Genomic DNA, 18178 nt, shown 5'->3' with positions numbered 1-18178 from the left:
AAATGATTCTGAATACATTATTCTGAATGAATCATTAATCAAGTATTAAATGTCTAGAGAAAAATGTCTTCTCTAATGTTTAGAGACAAAGATCGAACGATTCCTATACTATACTGAATCACATCAGAAAGATTCTGAATTGTAATAAATCACCACTGAATCATTAATCAAGAATACTTTAGTATTTAGAAGAAAGGTCACCACATTCCTGTCCTACACTGAATCATAATGTATTGAATCATCAACGAAACATGAGAAACGATTCGGTCAGAACATCACTGCACTATAATTTTGAATCACATCAAAATGATTCTATATCCTATTGTATCAAATCACTGGATGATTCTGAATCATATTGTATTGAACTGTTACTGAAGCATGAGAAATGATTCAGTGAAAACATGGCTGCACTATACTGAATCACATGGAAATGATTCTGAATCATATGGTATTGAATTGTTACTGAAGCATGAGAAATGATTCAGCGAAAACATGGCTGCACTAAACTGAATCACATGGAAATGATTCTGAATCATATGGTATTGAATTGTTACTGAAGCATGAGAAATGATTCAGCAAAAACATGGCTGCACTATACTGAATCACATGGAAATGATTCTGAATCATATGGTATTGAATTGTTACTGAAGCATGAGAAATGATTCAGCGAAAACATGGCTGCACTATACTGAATCACATGGAAATGATTCTGAATCATATAGTATTGAATTGTTACTGAAGCATGAGAAATGATTCAGCGAAAACATGGCTGCACTTAAATGAATCAAATGGAAATGATTCAGAATCGTATTGAATCACACGGTCCCTAGATCATTAATCAGCTCCTTAGTATTTAGGGAAAATATCAAAACATGCTAAAGGAGATGTTCTTAAAATGTTTATTAAAATGTTACTGTAATGTAATGCACCTATTGGGCCAAACTCCATTTCATGAAATCTCAGAAAACTCAACATCACACTGGATAAATAAATATACACCATGTACATATAGTACACTATATTACAGAACTAATGCACTTCATCTTCATATACATCATACAAACAGAACTCCAGCACGCTGCTGGTTGAGATTTCCTCCTGAGGATTACTAACTGTTGGATAAATATTTATTCATCCCTGATATCTTTAAACACCGGATGCTGTAGTGCCGTAGCTGCAGTGATTCTCGTCGCTGGGTTTAAATCTAACAGTTTGTCCAGCAGGTCATAAACATCATCAGGAACTCTGTCCCATCCCATGGCGTGTGATTCTGCGGCGTTATCCGCGCTGCTCCGTTTCTCCGCTCGGCTGCCAGGCTGCGCTTTTTTAACGTCTGCAGGGTGACGCGAGGCCTGAAACTCTGCCGGAAGAGAGTCGTCACCGCAGGGCCGCAATCCTCTCAGCGTCTCGCACAGAATCCTCAGGTCGAGTCGGGGAAGCTCGCGGCTACACACCACCGCCTTGCCTGCACCACATCAGCCAGATAAGATCAGCTGTTTCAGAATCATGCAATCTGCAGATAAAAACAAAGCTGGCACACGTACCAAATTTCTTAGCTGCCTGAATGGTTTCTCTCGAGCCGCGGATAGTCATGATCTGAGTCAACGCCATCAGGTCGTCGTTGGCTTTGAAAAACGGATATCTGCCGCTCAGGAGGGAGAGCAGGATGACGCCGGCTGACCACACGTCAATAGCTATGGGGGGAAAAAAAGTTAAAATGTGGTCTGGGTGGAGATAAAAACCCAAAATTATTTGATATTTGAACCATATGAATCTAAAAACTGATTTAAAACACAGCTTCAAAACAGCGTATACAACATACTATAGATATATAATTTATACACTTTACTGTTACACACGAACGCTGAAAATAGCTGAACCTATTCCACACATACTACAGCGCAACAGAGTGAATAACTCCGCATCGGCAAAAAGTCAAGAAATCTTTTTAAAACGTCTCAATGGTTGCGTTTGTTTGCGCTACATCTACAGTGATAATGAACACGATTATAACATACTGGCATTTATGTAACGAATAAAACACTCCATGTTGCGCTAATATAGGAAAATAATCAACTACAGAGTGGTGATTATTTTCCTAGAACAAGACAAAATGTCGTGTTTTATTCCTCTTGTACCAACAATTTTTATTTTTTAAAAGAGCGAAAAGAACATTGTACTTTTATCCGTTTATAGTTACACTTAATGTTTTGCGGAGCGTCCACGAGTTAGTTAGTTCCTGTTCTGACTTTGGTGAAAGAACTGTTTATAGCTGCTATAACAGTCTCTCTTTTTCTCTTCTGACCAATAAGATTTGAGAAATAAGGTCATTTTGGAGTGGTTGGAATTTGTTTCCCTCACAGCATATACGTTAGAGGTGGACATTGTGTCATCTTTTGTATGTTATCACACAACTCTTGCCCATGTATTGAGCTACACATGCCATGATACACAGCTGTAATTACGAGTGAAATCGTATGCTACAATGCACGATGCCTCACCGGTTCCTTGGTCAGGGCACTTGGTCAGCACTTCAGGAGCCCTGAATCCCGGCGTTCCTGCTCTCGGAGCCACCTGCTGCTTCCTGTAGAGCAGAAAGATTCGGTTCATATGGGGATTCGTACCGTGTGGCGGCTTTGAGGCTGCGGTTACGGCGAACAGTTTTGCACTCCATCAGCGGACAGTGGATAAGTTCAACAAACTGGACTTCATGTGAAAACTGTAATGGATTTCCTGGTTACACAATTGCACTTTCTGACCATGTAGTACACAGAGTTTATATTTTATACGATTTATTTATAATCACACTATCCGGCGTCACACAGATGAGGACCGGTTCCCTTTTGAGTCTGGTTCCTCTCACGGTTTCTGCCTCACGTCGTCTCAGGGAGTTTTTCCTCACCACTGTCACCTCTGGCTCTTTCATTCACGAGATAAATTCATACATTTACAGTTTATATCCTGAATGTATTTATTTCTGTAAAGCTGCTTTGTGACAATGTCCGTTGTTAAAAGCGCTATACAGTTGAATTGAAGTGTAATAGACTTTGTACACAATAATCATAAAATGAATTCCTTTCCTATGTAGAATTTCATGCAAATTAAACAACTTTTAAATTACAAGTTACTTGAATTATCGTCAAAATCAGAGAATTTTTCATTTTTCCCCTGTGGCCACCTCTCTCCTTTAAGTGCTCATGAATATTCATGAATTACAGATACTCAAGTCAATAGGATCGTTTGGCATCTTGTTTGTAATCATCACGCCGTTTTGTTCATCACGAGGTTCAGTCGCTACTCATAGGTTTTGCATATTATGCAAATCAGCTCAAAGTTGAAAGTGGGCGGGGCTTAAATGTCGTTTATCGCTGCTGGGGGTGTTACCTGGACAGACAGATGTTGCAGATGCGGTCGGTCATGTAGCAGTTACAGGTAAGAGATGGGTTGAGCGTCACGGGTTTCGTCTTCTGGCTGGTCACCGGTGCCCGCGCAGGAAGAGGGCGGCGTTTGGTGGAGACGAACTTGCGTGCGATGACATCGTCGGTCTTTGTAGGTTTTATCACATGTACCTGAAAAGGTAACATGCAAAGGTGAAACACTGGGAAAAAAAAAAACACTTGCACAGCTTCACTCTTAACTTTTTAGCGAAACTAAAAAGATCCTCACTTCGGGTTTATCTGTGGGAGACTTAGTAGGGTTTATGCTGTTGAGGTTTCTCTCGCCGAACACGGAACGAGGCGTTTTACAAAGTCCCATCAGCTCCTGAGAAATGAAAGAGAACGTCAGTACGGGCTGGAGAAAGACGAGACAGAGGCACTGACAAAAATAAGTGCATTTGACACAATGGCTCTTATTTATCAAGGTTTCGTAGAAATAATCGTACGCTAAGAATAACGTACTATTAAAACACGCACCATGTCCTACTTCCTCATTCAGAATTAACCAACGTGATTTACAGAAGCACTCCGAGCGCTCAGAAGGCGTTGATTAATTCTCTATAACAGCGGCTCTGACAGTAGTGTAGCTGCAAATCACAGATTTCTATAAATTAATGCGTTCCTTCTAATGCGTTATCGTTTCTATAGTAACAGATCATTCACAGGGACTCGTATGATGGCGCTCCTCATACTTGGATTTAAAGAAAGTGTGTAATCGTTGATGTTGTGAAGTTTTCTGTAAGGAGACGTTTATTTAACATTTTATGGAAGGAGTCTCCAGTGTCAGCGCGTTCTAACAGTCAGAGGTGAAGCTGTAACTTGAAGTTTTCCGGAGTTTATACTTTGCGGTTTCTCGGTAACATGAAAAGCGAGAACCGAAACTAACTTGTTTTGCAGATGTAACTATAAAGGGATAAAAAAAAAAAAAAGTGACATATTAGAATTGTAATTGTTGGTAAATTTATAATGCTGTGCTATAAGAGGAATAATCACTGATTAGTTTCCTATACCAGCACACCCCACAACTGTTTTATTGTTTTATTCTCTATTTAAGAGAATCCCTTTAAAACGTCCATAGAGAAGATGTGACTGTTAATTATACATATTTCGGGAAAAAAGTGTATATAAAATATATGTTATATAAAATAAAGTTATATAAAATATATGTTAGCCATAAATAATAAGCATTAGTCATTTTTGTAATCCTCGATTGTAACAATGATAGTACAATAAAAGAAATAAAAGAAGGAATGAAAATTGAGGAAAGAAAAAAAGGAAGCTGAGATTTAAAGCTGCTCTAAAATGAGCACAGAGGGAAAAACAATTAAAAAAAAAAAACCCTTTCCTTTCTTTAAAATATCAAGTTAAAATCTTCGTAAGTTTAATTTGTACTCGGATCTGGTCGTTCTGTAACGGTGATAAAGAAGAGCCAGTGTGTCTTCACCCCGTCGTGCCCCGGACAGAAAGAGAAACCTTGCTGTGTTTAGTGCGCGAGTTTGGACACGGTCTTTTCACTGCCGCTTTTGTGGAAGAGTGCGGCGCACAGCTCCTCGTGTGAGGTGGTAAAGGAACCAGTGCCTGTTTCCCGTGTGACTCTTTCTGAGCTTTCTGAGATTTCACCACCTTTAACAGCTCGATCTGAGTGTCAGGAGTTCCCTGAGCCAGGCCGAAATCCACCAGCGCGTACCTGACGACACACACACACACACACACACACACACACACACACACGTGAACTATTAGCTTTTTCTCTGGTGTCTCTAATGCTGTATTTTGTTGACTATAAGACGAGTTTCGTTTGTCTTCTATGGAGTCCTGTTCCAGCTTGATTGTGAGATTGTGTTGATTGTACCAGAGCGCTGTTGAAATCTGGATTCTGAAGGTGTTGATTAATTTTCTATACCAGCAGCTCTGACAGTAGTGCAGCTGCAAATCACAGCTTTATATTAATAGTAGCATCAAAAGTAACTATAAATGGATAAAAAGTACAAATATGTTTCGTTCTTTAAGAAATTTTAAAAAATAATCGTCGGAAAAAGAGGAATAAATCACTTCAGGACATGCTGTTATGGGAAAATAATCAAGAATAAGGTATCGGTAACTGTTACTATGCTTCATCACACCGCAGCTGCTGTTGATTAATTTCCTCTAACTTCACAACATGGAGAGTTTTATTCCTGACATAATGATTAATTGGTAAGAACAGGCTTACAGAGTAAAATATATAGCTGTGCTAAAGGGGGCACATACTTTTTCTCCCGCCGGTTGTACAGGAAGTTGGTCGGCTTGATGTCCCGGTGGATGATGCCGAACTCGTGGATGTGCTTCAAGGCTTTGAGTAAATGATAAATATACTGACGAACCTCCTCGAAACTCAGCGTGTCAACGATATCCTACAGACAACAAGGACATTTCCGTTAAATGCACGCCGAGGTTTCAACTCTCTCAGACTCAGAAACTTGTGCAAACACCGAGATCGTCTTTATTCTGTTTACCACGAAGGCCTGATGCTCCACGTAGGGCATGACGATCACCACGTGGTGGTCCTTCCTGAAGCAGTACGTCACTCCCATCACGTTTTCTTTACCGCTATTACATAAAAAACACGTCAGCGTTTTCTCATCAAACCACCGAAACGTTTTGGTTCTTCTGGTCTGGCGTGAACGTGTCTCACCCAGCGACGGTTAAACACTGGAGCTCTGCGGCGATGCGCACCGGGTGACTCGTAGGGATCAGATGCTTCAGCGCAAACTTCTCTCTCGTCCCGTCGCTCGTCTGGGCTTCGCCGAGATACACGGAACTGAACGTACCTGACGCAGGACGAGCGGCATGTTCAACATTCTACACACCTGGGTTATAGATTTATTACACAAAAAACTACCGTTTTTTTTTAACTGAAGCAGTTCACAGTTAAACTCTTTTCACAAAATAATAATAATTACATGGTAAATAATAATAAATATAATAAAAATCAATCCTAATGAAAGACAAAAACACTCAAGGCTCTTTATACGTAAACTTTTCCAGATCCAAAAATGGAAATTAGGGCTGCACGTGGGACGTTGAAGAAAAATGCGATAGCTTGATAAATAATGCGATATGCGATACGATAATGCTGTAAATGTGCAAAATCATTATATAAATCAAATTATATTTATATATATTTATATATTTAAAAACTGAAAATGACATTTTCAGAAAGTTTTCTCTGCTATCTGACATTTTTCGTAACTTTTTGAATTATTAATATCATTCAGTTATCGTAAGCCCTGACGATATCCGTATCGTGATATTTACATTTGCGATATTTTGATATATTGTGCAGCCCTAATGGAAATAATAAAATATTATTTTTTCCCCAAAAATTTTTATTCCAATCGTTGCCGTTTGTTACAAGACGTGATATCTGATCCACCGTGTTTTTGTTCCCCGGGTATCGGCCCGATATCGATGCCGAGTGTCGGACTGGTGCCATCTCTAAATATGTCTATATTTCTGTCACAATTATCACATCACCAAATTACACTTAACGATTAAATTTACGACTCGTATAAATACGCCAGTAAACATTCATCAGGCTCCATCACTTATTTAATAAATAAATAAATAAATAAATAAATAAATAAAATTTCCCCTATTGTAGCATTTACAAAGTAATACTGGTACATTACCTTTATAATTAAATATATTTTTATATTTAAAGATTGCCTATGTATTCTATTTTTAGTCTATTTTTTTACAAAACTTTTTATTAAATATTCTTATAATATTTTATTCTTATTTTCTCCTTTCTGTCAGTTATTATTTATTGCATTATTATTATTATTATTATTTGCCTTCCATTTGTTTGTTTTTTTAATACTTTTCCATAGTTTCCACACTGTAAAGCAATTTGCTATGTATTTTAAATGTATAAAATGTTCTATATAACTTTAATTATTATTATTTTAATTGTAGCTCGATACAGTTTAAATTATATCACAATATACTTTTCTGACACGACGTAGATTTTCAAATGTCTTTTTTTTTTTTTTTTTTTTTTTAATATAATAATTACAGACTGATTGGAAGCAGCAGATTTGACATTAAAATGTTGCACTGATTTTTATTTCGGTGTTAAATTATTTCTTTTGGTAGGAAAGTCAGAGTTTTTGCTTAAATATTACTGTTTTGCTGGAGGTTTCTCATCAAACTTATACACACTGCGAAGCGTGGAAATGTTTTCGAGGATCGTGATGTGATGTTTTTAATCATATTGTTATAAATAGATAGATAGATAGATAAATAAATAAAGTTAAAAAGGAAAACATCTGAAACCTTCTCCAATTTTGTCAGTAATTCGGAAAACTCTGGAGAGCTGTGGCACAACTTCATACAGATATTCAATGTCCATCTCAACATCTCCTGAAAACACACACACACACACACACACACACACACACACACAGTGAGTAACTGTACACACAAGCAATACACACCATGATTAATGCCATCTTTAATGCACTTACTGGAAATTTTCCTTTTATTTGTCTCTTTTTCACAGTGTTTTACATCCCCAACACTGTGTGTGCTGCTGGCTGGAAGACTCTGAAGCGTCTCCATGACGATAAAAAAATCTCTAAATAAAAAAAAACAACAACAAATTGTTTAAATATATCCCTATAAAAATCTAAAGACAAAAGGTGCCAAAACTTTAGCACTCCCCTGGTTGTAAAAGCGTCCGTAAACAATAGCTGTATCCCAAATACCCTCTTAGTAAACATAAAGTTCCCTACATAGTGCGCATTAACCGTTAGTTAGGGTCCCTAGGTAGTGCGCGTTTAAAGGGAGTCGCGAGCGGATTGGGACAAGGCCTACACGCGGCTAACGTTACATCAAAGCTACGTTTTAAAACTCCCTGAAACACGAATTATAACACAAAACATTCTCAAAACATATAAAGTCTTTTTTTTATTCTGGAAAAGTTTAATGTTCTGCTAAAATGTACAAAATAAAACTTACTGTTCTGAGAAAAGTAGCGCCGCTTGCTAATCAGCTAATCCGTCTAAAAACTCGCGCTAAAACTGAAGCGATCACGTGACTTACACGGCACGAACAATACCGATGTTTTAGCATTTTTTTAAATTAAAAGTTTGATTGTATATTATATTAAATTAGCAGCGTATGCGTGCTTGTTATTTTATTCATTTGTATGTAGTTTATATATTGTGTATTTTGCTGATGTTCATTTATGTCTTGCTAATATAATGGTGTGTTACATTTAACATTTGTAGCGTAACGACTTTTACTTTGAAACTTTCGCCTCGTCACAATGGTCATGGCGCCTAGCTGATATATCACTAGCTAGCAAGCTATGTTTATTTTCCTTTCTTATTATTTAGTAATTAGTTACATTGTTACTTAATGAACAGCTGGAAAGTGTATGTTTTTAGTTAATTAAAAAAATCTTATAAAATGTTAATAAATATACACAACTCGAGCAGAAAATCGGGATTATGAGCTACTTCCGGGTGTATTAGCATAAAATAATTAAAGAGCCAGCATTGGTGAACATTAGGGTTTAAAAAGTCCAGAAGAAAGGACTTGGAGAAATGGATAAATTTGTGGTCCGTGTTCCAAAGAATGATCAGGCAAGACAAGGACAAAACCATGAAGAGAAAGTGTACAAACAGGCAACGCTAGAGTCTTTAAAGGTAAATAGACAGTAATCTCCTGTTCTGTTCATCAGTCTATAAACATCATAAACATGTTCACATTTTTCATATAAAAACAATTTCCTTTCTTTAATCTCAGTTTAGATTTAAACTTTTCTGAATATGTAGAATTCTCTGAATATTTATGCTCAGTGTCCCAGTGCTCACGCTTATCACTTTTAGAGTTATAATAATAAATTGATCAGTCTGGTTTAAAAGTTTTAAATCTAATTTAACTATATCCTAGTTGATAAAGTTGATATGAACAATAATTTAAAAAAAACAAAAAAAACAAAAAAAAACCCTGAATGCTTCTGATAGCTGATGTGGTGTGGAAAAAAAATGGATCGGATTTAATTCACTGAATTTGTACTGAAACTGAACATCTTCGTGTTTTGTGTGAATAATGTGTGTTTTGTGTGTATAATGTGTGTCTCGTGTGAATAATGTGTGAATAGTGTGTGTTTTGTTCGAATAGTGTGTGTTTTGTTCGAATAGTGTGTGTTTTGTGCGTGAATAATGTGTGTCTCGTGTGAATAATGTGTGAATAGTATGTGTTTTGTTCGAATAGTGTGTGTTTTGTTCGAATAGTGTGTGTTTTGTGCGTGAATAATGTGTGTCTCGTGTGAATAATGTGTGTCTCGTGTGAATGTGTGTTTTGTGTGTGTCTCGTGCGAATAGTGTGTGTCTCGTGCGAATAGTGTGTGTCTCGTGCGAATAGTGTGTGTTTTGTGTGTGCGTAATGTGTGTCTCGTGCGTATAGTGTGTGTCTCGTGCGTATAGTGTGTGTCTCGTGCGTATAGTGTGTATCTCATGCGAATACTGTGTGTTTTGTGCACAAACAGAGAGTGGTGGTGATTGAGGACATTGAAAGGTTCAGGTCCATCCTGGAGTTACCCGGTCAGACCAGAGAGAACATGTTAAACGCTCTGATGGAGCTGGACAAGAAAGTGCCTTCTAAAGAAGTGCTCAAGTCCACCAGGATCGGTGAGAAATCGTCTTCATCGTAACCAGATCAGTAACACGGGCAGGAAGTATAATCACGCACTGACAATACTCCACATGAATCCACACAATATTCATTTCATAAATCAATTTTAATCACTGCCACGTTCACATACATGCACATAAGAGTCGAGAACATGTTGACTCTTTGAATCGACTCTTTGAAGTGAATGCTGAGAGTCGACTTGTAAATGTGAGCCGTTTTATATGTTTCTTTTCTGTTTCTTTTTAGATTCTATATAGCGCATAGGAATCATATGAAACATATGAATCACATCCGCTATATTACCACTTATACAAATAAATGTCTTGTCACTGGGAGCAAAAATTATCCCATTTAGAACAAATTGTCAAGTTAGTCGTTTGAGAATCAAAAGAGTCGACTCTTCTCGATGAGCCGAGTCAAATGATCTGACTCGCTGAAAACAGACAGAATTCATCTACATCGCTGTAGTAGAGAGAGCCCGAGTATGAGAAAAATATTATATCAGGATTCTCAAAGGCATTTCTACGATACACGATATGTTTAAAAAAAAATTGTTTTAAAAATGAATAATTTTTTTAACACAGGAAAGGAGAAAAAGATTTTTAAAAAATCTGTATAAAAAAAAGGTCAATTTTACAATTTAAAATATTAAGTACAGAATTTTAACATCACATGAGCTGCTTTCTATAAAAAAAATCACAATGTCTATAATATCTCTGATTTTAGACGTATATGATATTAACAATGCATTTTTTTTACTGAAATTATTGATCATGGTGAACAAATTCATGACAAAACAGCATCTAGAATAATTTTTATTCTAGATGCTGTCTAGACACACACACACACACACACACACACACACACACACACACACACACACACACTTTGTGCCCCATTTGCCCTAAACAAATCAAAACATTACAATATTAAAATTCTTTATCCTATATGAAATATGAACATTATGAATAAAATAAAATATATAGGCATCACTTTTATTTTCCTGAAAGCAGAACTTTAGCATGTCGTTTAACTCTCTTTTAATTATAAATTTTTACTCTTGCTTCACTTTTAGTACAGATTAAAAAAAAAAAAAAAAAAAAAAAAGAGCTGAACAGAACTAAGAAGTTAATAGTGTGTGGTGTGTGTGTATTTTTTTTCCTCTCTCAGGTCACACAGTGAACTCGCTGCGTAAGAAGCACCCGGACGCTGAGGTGAAGTCGTTGGCTCGGCAGGTTTACACACACTGGAGGACGTTCATCGAGGAGAACGCCAACAAGCCGTCCATCGAGGTTCGCTGTGATAAACAGACCGAGGAGCTGAGGAGCAACGCCAGAAAACTCCTCGCTGAGAGCATGGGGTTAGAGGTGACTCCACGTTCCCTGCACATCTCAATCAGCTCGTTTCAATCAGCTCGCTTTTTAAATCTGAAATGCTTTGACCATGTCGTCATCGTGTCGTTCTCTCAGGCTGACGCTGCGCTGGTGGATAACATGGAGAGGGAAGTGTTTCATCAGTGCTCGCGGCTGATCAGCGGAGCGTACAGGAGGAGTGTGAGGGCGCTGGTGTTCGCTCTCAAACACAAACCGGACGTCAGAGCGCAGGTGAAGGACGGCAGAATCGCCGTTAACGTGTTCGTCAGCAGCCACAAGAAGAAACTGTGACACTGAGATGAAAGAGACCCCACACACACACACACACACACACACACACACACACACAGACACAGACACACACACTCTCTCTCTTTCACAGATACACACACACACACACTCTCTCTCTCACAGATACACACACACACACACTCTCTCTCTCACAGATACACACACACACACACACACACACTCTCTCTCTCACAGATACACACACAGACACACACACACTCTCTCTCTCACAGATACACACACACACAGACACACACACTCTCTCTCTCACAGATACACACACACACACACACACTCTCACAGATACACACACACACACACACACACTCTCTCTCTCTCACAGATATACACACACACACAGATACACGTCAAGACACTGAGTGGTGCTTCATAAGACTGGACTTTAATAGAGTTTTTCCTTTTTAAAAATAATTTTTAGCAGTAAAATGTCTATAAAGCAAACCATGTTTACAGGTTTTATTTTAAAAACTATTTTAACTCTCCATTTGGTCTGTTTTATTATTTATAGTTTTGTTTTATTGTGCTCCTCAGCTTTTAATACTTTTTATAAGTAAAAATCTCAATGCTCTACATTTCACATGTGACACACAAACCCTCCAACTGACCAGAAGATAATTAAAATAATGGATTTTTAATCATTAATGATTGTTTTTTTTGATAAACCTGAAAGTGTATTTGTTTTGTGACATTTTTCTCTCTTCTGAAATTAATGATACAAAAAAAAAAAACAAAAAAAAAACGCAGATTGTCGTGTTACCGAGAAACCGCAAAGAAGCGTAAACTCCTCTGTCCTGAAGATGTCAGAAAACGTAACATTACAGCTTTACCTCTGACTGTTACAAAGCGCTGACACTGGAGACTCCTTCCATTCTCCATGTTAAACAAACATCTCCTCACAGAAAAGACGATTATATACGTTTTATAATCTGTTTATGTGGAGCGTCCGCCGTACAAGTCCCTGTGAATGAGCTGTTACTATGGAAACGATATCGTATTAGAACGAGCGCATTAATATAAACCTGCGCTACTGTCAGAGCTGCTGTTCTAGAGAATTAATCAACACCTGATGACCAATCAGAATAGTGCTGTGGTTTGCAGTTCATTTTAAGAGTTCACACTGAGTCAGATTTTATTCTTTGTCTTATGATGTTATTTAATGTGATGTTTTATGATGTTATGTACAGCACTTTGGATCATGTACTGTTGTCTTTAAACGTGCTTTATAAATAAAATTTGCCTTGACTCGAAGACATGAACTCGAACTGTGAAGACAGAAAGATCGGATTTAACCTGTCATGTATATAGATATATATGTAAGGGTTAAAAGCCATCTGAGTCTCTAGAGGAGCACGAGCCACACGATGGCGATGAGCATGAGGATGACGGCCAGCACGCAGACGCTGATGAAGACGATGTCGCTGGTCTCGTGAGCTTCAGGCTCGGCTCTCTGTGCGCTCTCCAGGCTCTTCGACTCCTCGGCGAGTCGGGCGAGTTCGTTCATCCGGATCCGATCCTCCGCTGAGATGATGCTGACCGACGCCACCTTCCTCTGCGCATCGCACTGCACCTCGTACTCCTGAACGCTCTGCTGTTTTCCGTCGGAGAAGTCGATGTAGAGCGTGTTCACCAGCATGGTGATGTTGTGACGTTTCTGTGAAAGGTTCCATGAGATGAAGTGAGGAATAAAAAGCTCCGTGTCGTGCTGTTACAGGAAAATAATCAACGACAGGGTGGTGTGATCAAGCGGAGGTACTGTTACCACCCTGAAGTGGTTAATTCCTCTTAAACCACAGTACTTTTTTCAACATTAACAATTGGATATGTATTAAAGAACGGCACATCATGCTTTTTACTTTTTATCCTTTTATAGTTACATTTAAAGTTGTGGAAGGTCTGGTAAACAAGATATGTTCTAGCAGCTATAAACAGTCATTTCCTCACCAACCTCTCATTTTTCTTTCTCTTGAACTTCTCTGTCCTGAAGACGTCGGAAAAGTTAAAGTTATGGCTTTACCTCGGACTGTTACAAAACGCTGACACTGGAGACTCCTTTCATAAATGTTAAATAAACATTTAAACAACTCAAATACCACAATAACAGAATGAGAGCATTAACATAAACCTGTGATTTGCAGCTGCGCTACTGTCAGAGCTGCTGTTATAGAGAATTAATCAACACCTTCTGACCTATCAGAATCCAGAATTCAACAGCAATGTGGTACAAAGTAAAATAAAAGACTGAAAACACAAATTATTGCAGAAAAAGGTTTTGTGCATTTGTTATATAAGTAAAATCTCTGCCTCTGTGTTTTACCTGACCAGCAGTTCCACAGTTGACGAAGCGAGCCAGAATCTTGTAGCTCGTCGCCGTCATCTGTGCCGAACAGGACGGGTTTCCGAGATACACACTGTCGCGGTCCAGCTGGGGCAAAGCCTGCTGGGAGATCTGGATCTGAAACTCGGTTCTGGTGCAGCTCACATTCACTGGTACCACTGAGACACAAAAAGAAAACACAACACACACCAAGGAACGTTCAGCGCTATGCTGTCAAGCACAATGAGATGTGAATTCAGTGATGAGGGCATAACAGTAGGTGCAATCTCTTATATTACAATTACGAGTCCTAAATTTGCAGTAAATATTACAATTTATAGCAAGGCTTTTAACAGAAACTTCATGGACTTACAAAATTTAACACCAATTTGCAGTTCATAAAATAACCTTTTTTGGGTTGCATTCATGTATGATTTTATTAGACAGAAGAATAACCCATACATCTTACTATTGTAATGTTTAAAGGGGGCGGAGTCAGTGGAATGGGGAGGGGCTAAAACAAGAAACTCTACAGCTATAGACTCAAACTTTAAAATAAAAAAATAATAATCTGTAAATGTGTAAAATATAAAACTGAGTCTTGTAATGCAAACGATATGACCAATTTAGAAAATTAACTAAGGATTCATCATGATTCATGATTTGCATTTGGGTATGATCGCTTTTTTGACAGAAATCTACCTCCGTATTTGGTTAAAAAGGGGAAGATGTAGTAGTGTACGGTTACTACTTGTGTACTGTTTTGAAAAATAAAGAGAATTGTTCAAATCTCCACAGAGTCATTTTAAATGTAGGGTAAATATAGTGCTAAGAGTAGATCTTTCCTAAGAAAATTTGTCATTATGCCCCCTAGTGGACTCTCACCTCCCGTATAGGAAGCAGAGAAACCCCTGAACGCAACGTTCCGGTCCGTGTTGAGGACCACCAGCAGTTTGTTTGCCCTCGACGTCAGAGGCGGAGGCTGTTCAGCCCCACACCAGCGTCCCAGCAAGGCATCCGTCTCACTCTCGCCATCGTACACAGCTACGGAGTCGAAATCGCAGGAGTCGCTCAGACTGTTCTGATCCTCCAGCTCCATGACCGGGAAGAACAGTTTGATCCTGTAGCCCGGGGGCAGAACCATGCTCCAGTGGCAGTTCATGTTATTGGGGTAGATGTTGGGGTAACTGGGGCTGGTGAAGTTCCCGCTGATCGCTTTCAGCACCTGCTGGCACTCGCCTGAGGAAATATGAAGAAGGCTTTATTTCATTTTAGTTCATTTATTTCAGGAAAATTCAGGAAACTTTTAATGACACACAGAAATTAAATAAAAGCAGAAGACTTGAAATGGAAGTGTCTCTTACCAAATAATACACTCACAAAACACTTACACATTATATATACTTACCATGGACGTTATTTCACTTCTATTTCGTTGACTGATAAAGGTGTTTAAAAAAAGGAACAAAGAAATAAAGCTCTAAAATGCAGACTTAAGTTCAAAGTTATTTATGTGAGGAAAGTTCCTTGTATTCAGAGTCGGGTTACGCACAAATGCAAACCATTTTTATGCACTTATGGACAGTGCTATTATTGAACAAATATTAATGCATTTAACATTGGCCTTTGTGTTTTCTCTCTCTCTCTGTGTGTGTGTGTGTGTGTGTGTGTATATTTACAGCTCAAAAGACACATTTCAGGTTAAATCAAACTGTCAGATAGTGGCGCTGGACTTAATGCTAGCCGATATCACTCAAGAAAAATGCGCTTAATTTCACGTTTGGAATCTTGTGTAACTGAGACACATCACGTTTTTTCTCAAACTCCAAGAAACTCTCTCGTAACTTCTGAATAACTATGTGAACAATTTCAGCATTCAGTTAACCTCAACTCTGAATACAGGCCTTAATGTTTAAAATGAAAAGCCAAAGAAAAACAAATTAAAAACTCGATCCGATACCCAGGATCTATATCAGATATCGGAGAAAAAAAGGATGAAATTGATCTGATCCCTTCAGAAATGGAAATTTCTTTGTATTTTTTTTGTTATGATTTTTAAAATAATTTTTTAAATTTTATGTTTTTGTGTGAAAGCTACAGTTTTGTGTAAGTCTTGTTTTTTTTTAAAGATGTGTATTTTTTAAGTGATTTAGTTAAAAAAACATTTTAAAGCTTTGTAGTTTTTAAAGAATAGAATATCAATATCATCTGATACTCAAGGTTTCAGTATCGGAAAAGAAAAAAGAGGTCTCATGCCATCTCTAATAAAAACTACTTTGGCATATGTGTATATATGTGTTTTATGTGTATATACAGTATAAGTATAATATCTATAAAATGTGTGAATTCTTACCTGAGTAATAATGAGCCTTAAATCCTCTTCCTCCAATGTTAAAGTCTGATTTAAACACGATCAGCAGCTGATTGGACGTGGAGACGGTGTTGGGCGGTTGTTGGTTACCGCAGTAATTCCCGATGTGACGGTGTTGGACTGTCGGGCCGTCGAACAGTGCGATGTAGTCAAAGTTACAGCCTTCGTTATTCTCCAGCTGGAAGTCGAGGAAGACCAGAGTGACAACGCTGCGGTTGGACACGTGGATCGTCCACGAGCACTCGGCGTTATTACTGTACTCGTGCGGGTATCCCGGGCTGGAGATTACACCCGAGAGTCCCGTCAACACGCCGCCACACGTATCTGCCCCACACGGAGACTCGAGGATCACTACGCGTGCAACGTTACATATAGACTTACATGATTGATGTGTGTTGTTGTTTCTTTACCTTTCTTGTATCCCACCAGGAAGCCTTTATGAGCCACGTGGCGGTCGGAGTGGAAGATGATGGACATGATGTTCCAGGAGGAGCTGAACTGAGGAGGCGAGGCGTCTCCACAGAACTTCCCCAGAAGGTTGCCCTCGTCCTCCGAGACGCCGTTGTAGATTTTGATGTAGTCGTAGGCGCAGTCGGCATGGTACTCCAGCTCAAAGTGGTGGAACGTCAGCAGCACGGACGAACCCTCGGACACCACGATCAGCCAGGAGCAATCGACGTTGTACGGGTAAAGACCTGGGAAATTAGGGCTGGAGATGTTGCCGCTGGAGGAAGGAGCGAGGATTCCTCCACATTTTACACCTACGTAGAAACAGAAATCAGCAACAGATAATAAATCGAAGTGAAATATTTTACCTGTTTTTGCTTTGGGCTCATTAATTAGTGTCATTACGGTAGGTCTGCTACTCCAAAATTTACAGTAATATGCTTTGCTTGGCAGAAAACTAACAGGTTCCTTCAGTAAGATTTGGAGACTGTAAAATATATATATATAGAGTTCTTGTAAAACTGTAACACACGTTATAAATACTGTATATCTCTTACAGGCCTCAGATTTCTGTATCTCAGGCTAGAATTATGATAGATAATGAAGACTTCTTCTTTCTAAAATGGTCCAAAGTTGTGGTTCTTTGCCAATCCATCACTTAAATTGTTCACTGGATTGCGTTATATGATTAAATAATGGTTCAGCGTTAGTTACACTTTACATTGCATTTGTTATAAAGAACACAAAATATTGAAAGATTTGTAAAAACAACAAGGCTGTTTTAAGATGTTTTAAGATATAAGATGTTTTTCTGTTTTTTTCATTATTATTATTATTTCCTTTAATTCTTTGTCGATGTAAATGATGCTGTTACTTTGTCTGTTTCAGTCTGTTTATCCTGATAACTCTCACCACCCCAAGACTATCATGGTGATTCACTTAGATGTGATTCATACGATTCATTATTGATATGATTCTTTTCGATTACGGTTGCACTGTGTGTGATTAACGGTGTTACAGGCTCATGACTGTTGACCACTGATACAAACACAGGATCTATTTGTCTTTTTTTAATTTAAAAAACAAACAAACAAACAAAAAGGCTCTTCAGTAAAGTGAGTCGACTCACCTATAAGAGCCGACTGAAAGAGTCGACTCACTGTGAACGACACATGACTAACTCATGCTCGGTTTTAAACACTCACTGTTCACACTATTTAATCAAATCTCAGTAAACAAA

General features: G+C 38.3%; 3 protein-coding genes across 4 annotated transcripts; 1 reads left to right on the top strand and 2 right to left on the bottom strand.

Annotated features, from left to right (window-relative positions):
* Positions 1-885: 885 nt before the first annotated feature.
* On the bottom strand, positions 886-8561 carry cdc7 (cell division cycle 7 homolog (S. cerevisiae)). Of its 2 annotated transcripts, none has more exons than XM_026946319.3 (12): positions 8439-8561; positions 7946-8055; positions 7755-7841; positions 6112-6247; positions 5933-6026; positions 5688-5830; positions 4911-5124; positions 3667-3762; positions 3385-3569; positions 2502-2584; positions 1545-1694; positions 886-1465 (listed from the first exon to the last, which is right to left on the bottom strand). In XM_026946319.3, the coding sequence occupies exons 2-12, from the start codon at positions 8037-8039 to the stop codon at positions 1128-1130; spliced, it is 1620 nt and encodes a 539-aa protein (XP_026802120.2). In that variant the 5' UTR covers positions 8040-8055; positions 8439-8561; the 3' UTR covers positions 886-1127. The 2 variants fall into 2 exon arrangements, with proteins under 2 accessions (XP_026802120.2, XP_034153676.2); XM_034297785.2 differs by having other exon boundaries at positions 5061-5124.
* A 156-nt stretch (positions 8562-8717) lies between these two features.
* On the top strand, positions 8718-12441 carry tceanc2 (transcription elongation factor A (SII) N-terminal and central domain containing 2). The gene is made up of 4 exons (XM_026946327.3): positions 8718-9130; positions 9976-10117; positions 11292-11488; positions 11591-12441. The coding sequence occupies exons 1-4, from the start codon at positions 9029-9031 to the stop codon at positions 11783-11785; spliced, it is 636 nt and encodes a 211-aa protein (XP_026802128.1). The 5' UTR covers positions 8718-9028; the 3' UTR covers positions 11786-12441.
* Positions 12442-12561: 120 nt separating this feature from the next.
* cdcp2 (CUB domain containing protein 2) lies at positions 12562-17340 on the bottom strand. The gene is made up of 5 exons (XM_053227760.1): positions 16902-17340; positions 16474-16815; positions 15006-15359; positions 14121-14299; positions 12562-13457 (listed from the first exon to the last, which is right to left on the bottom strand). Exons 1-5 carry the CDS (start codon positions 17338-17340, stop codon positions 13146-13148), a joined length of 1626 nt encoding a protein of 541 aa, XP_053083735.1. The 3' UTR covers positions 12562-13145.
* Between the last annotated feature and the right edge of the window lie 838 nt (positions 17341-18178).

This window comes from Pangasianodon hypophthalmus, chromosome 21 (assembly GCF_027358585.1).
Source record: "Pangasianodon hypophthalmus isolate fPanHyp1 chromosome 21, fPanHyp1.pri, whole genome shotgun sequence".
NCBI classification, from domain to species: Eukaryota; Metazoa; Chordata; class Actinopteri; order Siluriformes; family Pangasiidae; genus Pangasianodon; species Pangasianodon hypophthalmus.
This window is presented reverse-complemented; position numbering and strand designations above follow the sequence as displayed.